This window comes from Sinocyclocheilus rhinocerous, unplaced genomic scaffold (assembly GCF_001515625.1).
Source record: "Sinocyclocheilus rhinocerous isolate Xijiao unplaced genomic scaffold, SAMN03320098_v1.1 scaffold8, whole genome shotgun sequence".
Lineage (NCBI taxonomy): Eukaryota > Metazoa > Chordata > Actinopteri > Cypriniformes > Cyprinidae > Sinocyclocheilus > Sinocyclocheilus rhinocerous.
Window position 1 is genome coordinate 2,867,884 of NW_015666800.1, and position 3,553 is coordinate 2,871,436.

At 37.1% G+C, this 3,553-nt stretch overlaps 2 protein-coding genes across 2 annotated transcripts in view; both read left to right on the top strand.

The window, feature by feature from the left end:
• LOC107733154 (TNF receptor-associated factor 3-like) overlaps nucleotides 1-498 on the top strand; it is a 32,441-nt gene extending 31,943 nt beyond the window's left edge. Inside the window, exon 13 of the transcript XR_001638951.1 lies at nucleotides 485-498. The gene's annotated coding sequence lies outside the window, so the exon portion shown is untranslated. The remainder of the gene's footprint in view (nucleotides 1-484) is intronic.
• LOC107733091 (EH domain-containing protein 4-like) overlaps nucleotides 1-3,544 on the top strand; it is a 17,766-nt gene extending 14,222 nt beyond the window's left edge. Inside the window, exons 4-5 of the mRNA XM_016544584.1 lie at nucleotides 780-1,192; nucleotides 2,132-3,544. Coding sequence (XP_016400070.1) covers nucleotides 780-1,192; nucleotides 2,132-2,689 — 971 coding nt within the window. The 3' untranslated portion in view covers nucleotides 2,690-3,544. The remainder of the gene's footprint in view (nucleotides 1-779; nucleotides 1,193-2,131) is intronic.
• Nucleotides 3,545-3,553: the final 9 nt, after the last annotated feature.

Consider the following 3,553-nt stretch of genomic DNA (forward strand, 5'->3'; position numbering starts at 1 on the left):
AAACGCAGAACAATACACGGCGATCTGAACAGGAACTGAGAGAGTGTTAAATATAGTGTGTAATGGCTCTCAGGTGAGCGTGTGATTAGTGAAATGGTGCATGGGAAATGTAGTCCGTGGTGACGTGCAACAGTCAGTGTAGTGAGAGAGTCAATATGATGGACGAGTGACCTCTGGTGGCGATCGGATGGAAGTCCACGGACCGGATTCGTGACACTATACATGTTTTGTATTGTGTCATTACTATTGTTTTACTATTGTATATGTGACCCTGGACCACAAAACCAGTCATAAGGGTAAATTGTTTAAAATTGAGATGTATACATCATATGTATGTTAGGATAGGACAATATTTGGCCGAGATACAACTATTTGAAAATCTGGAATCTGAGGGTGCAAAAAAAAATCAAAATACTGAGAAAATCGCCTTTAAAGTTGTCCAAATGAAGTTCTTAGCAATGCATATTACTAATCAAAAATTAAGTTTTGATATATTTACGGTAGGAAATTTACAAAATATCTTCATGGAACATGATCTTTACTTAATATCCTAATGATTTTTGGCATAAAAGAAAATCGATAATTTTTACCCATACAATGTTTTTTTGGTTATTGCTACAAATATACCCAAGCGACTTAAGACTGGTTTTGTGGTCCAGGGTCACATATGTGTCTATGGTGTGTACTGAATGCAGTACACTCAATCTGTTTTCCCTCACATGGAGGGCTATGAAGTACTGATGCTTATTAATTCTGTTCTATTGACATTTCCCCCATAGGCTATGATTTCTCTGAGGTTCTGCGCTGGTTTGGAGAGCGAGTGGACCGTATCATTCTCCTCTTTGATGCCCATAAGCTAGACATATCTGATGAATTTTCTCAAGCGATCAAAGCTTTCCGTGGGCAAGATGACAAAATCCGTGTGGTACTGAACAAGGCCGATCAGGTGGACACTCAGCAGCTAATGCGGGTTTATGGTGCGCTGATGTGGTCTCTGGGGAAGGTGATCAATACTCCAGAGGTGGTGAGGGTCTATCTCGGCTCTTTTTGGGCCAAACCTCTTCAAAATGCAGAGAACCGGCATCTGTTTGAAGCCGAAACACAAGATGTCTTCAGAGACATCCAGAGTTTGCCTCGCAACGCTGCCCTGCGTAAGCTGAATGACCTCATCAAAAGAGCTCGTCTTGCTAAGGTAAGGGTTTTAATGTCACAGTCCAAACACTTAGCCATGCATTTTTATGCTTTTAAAAAGTTGTTTAGCGCTATTTATATTATTGTAGTATAGTTATAATTGAATGTATAAAACATTGAATATTAAGCCTAAAATCTATCATATCATGTTATTATTTATATTATGTTTATATACTTACAGTATATTTTATTATTTTAGTCTGATATTTTAGTTGATATTAATTAATTATAAACAGTTTATTTACGCAGATATCTATGTATCATACACCTATACATATTTGATATTAATATATTTAGTGTTGATGTATTACTATTATTTATAAATAATTGTTATTAATTATTAAGATCTTAAATTGTTAATAATACTGAGTCCCAGCCTTGCTATTGTCTGAGGAGCAGACAGAGTCTGTACTTTCACTTTCTTTTGTTCTTGCCTAAGGATGTATACCCAGCATGACTCTCCATAGACTCTAGCCCCACATCTAGTCAGCAATCAGTCAAGCACTGTAATAGAGTTTCACATTCCTTTACCGAGATTAATGGGGACGCATCTCACATTCAGGTCTTTCACATTTACTTAAGGTCCAGGGATGCAGAATTTTAATTGATATGAAAAGACAGCAATCATTAACTATAATAACATTGCTAATTATTGACTGCACACATGCTCTCAGTGAACTTTCCAACCAGACAGATTCCAGGCAGCACTTGAAAGAATAGACTGTAGGCGACATTAATTAACTTATAAGAATTAGACATCATATCACTGAAATAACCACTTCAGTACTTGGATGCCTCATTTGTTTAACACATTATAAAAAATGAATAATGAAACAAAAAATATAACCCAGTGTGTATCGGCTGTTTATGCTATATTATTACACACTTTAGTTTGACATTAAAATATCTCCCTCTGTCACTCACATCTACTGACATGCAGGAGCAACTGCAACACTACGACTTCAGCAAGTTCCCTTCTTTGAAGGTGAAGTTGATTGAATCTGTGGACAGAATGTTGTCCACCAAGATCTCAAGCCTGATGAACATGATCCGAGAGGAAGAAAGCAAGCAGCCTACTCAGATGGTAATGGGTGGAGCCTTTGAGGACTCGTCCGACGGGCCTTTCGGCCACGGCTATGGTGAGGGTATCAGTGCAGGGGCTGATACTGAGGACTGGATTGTGAGTCGCGACAAACATCGCTACGATGAAATCTTCTACACACTGATGCCTATCAATGGGAAAGTAACTGGCATCAATGCCAAGAGGGAGATGATGAATTCTCGTCTGCCCAACACTGTACTGGGAAAGATCTGGAAGCTGGCAGACTGTGATAAGGACGGCATGCTGGATGATGAAGAATTTGCTCTTGCTCAGCATCTTATTAAAATCAAACTGGAGGGATTTGAGCTTCCTATAGAGCTTCCAAATCACCTAGTACCTCCATCGCACAGAAAGGACCCCACTGCAGACATCTTGTACAACCACCAGGAGGATTGATCACATTCATATCTGTATATTTATCAGCCAGCTGCTAGCACAAAGTGGCCTTTGAATATTGAAGTCTTACTTCATTGAAAGGGATGAAGTTTTATTGGTTAAGCCATCTTTCATCTTCAGCAGTGCTGTTAAAATTAGACATGTATGACTTTAACATGCCTAAGATTGAGTATGTTTTAATATAAGTGCACTAATTCAGTGTTTTGAAAGACATACATATTTTTGAAAGGCATACAAATTTAAATTACAGCCCATATAATTGTGATTACTTCTAAATCCATGACCTTGTTATTTCACCATGTGCTTGCAGATTGTGAAAATGGATGGCAGTGCAGTTTCAATATTATATTACATTTCATATTAAATAACAATTTTGGTTAAGTATGCATGACAGCAGCCAAAAAAATACCCATACATGACACACTATCACAGAAGCACTGACAGAAGTATCCATTCATTTCACTCATTCTGACAGAGTGTGAATATCTATTAAATTAATTTCGAAACACACATTCTTTTTTTTTTTACTTTAATCTTTTCCTTGAATGTACATTTTTGTATGAACTGGAAAAAAATACTACATACAGGGTTTACAGGGTCCTTAAAATGTCTTACATTTAGTTCTAGCCTATTGAATTTAAGGCCATAAAAAGTCTTAAATGTTACAAGCAAGTTTTAATTATGATTTCAAGAGGTCCTAAATTTGTGGACGGAAAGACTAGAATTGTGATATGGCTGAATGTGACTATTAAACTTCAAAAGGCTTTGATTTCATTAAATAAACATGAGAAACCACTATATTTCTGCCTTTTCGAAAGTGCCTCCTGCTGGCAGAAAATGAATTTGCATTTTCAATAAGCCGTT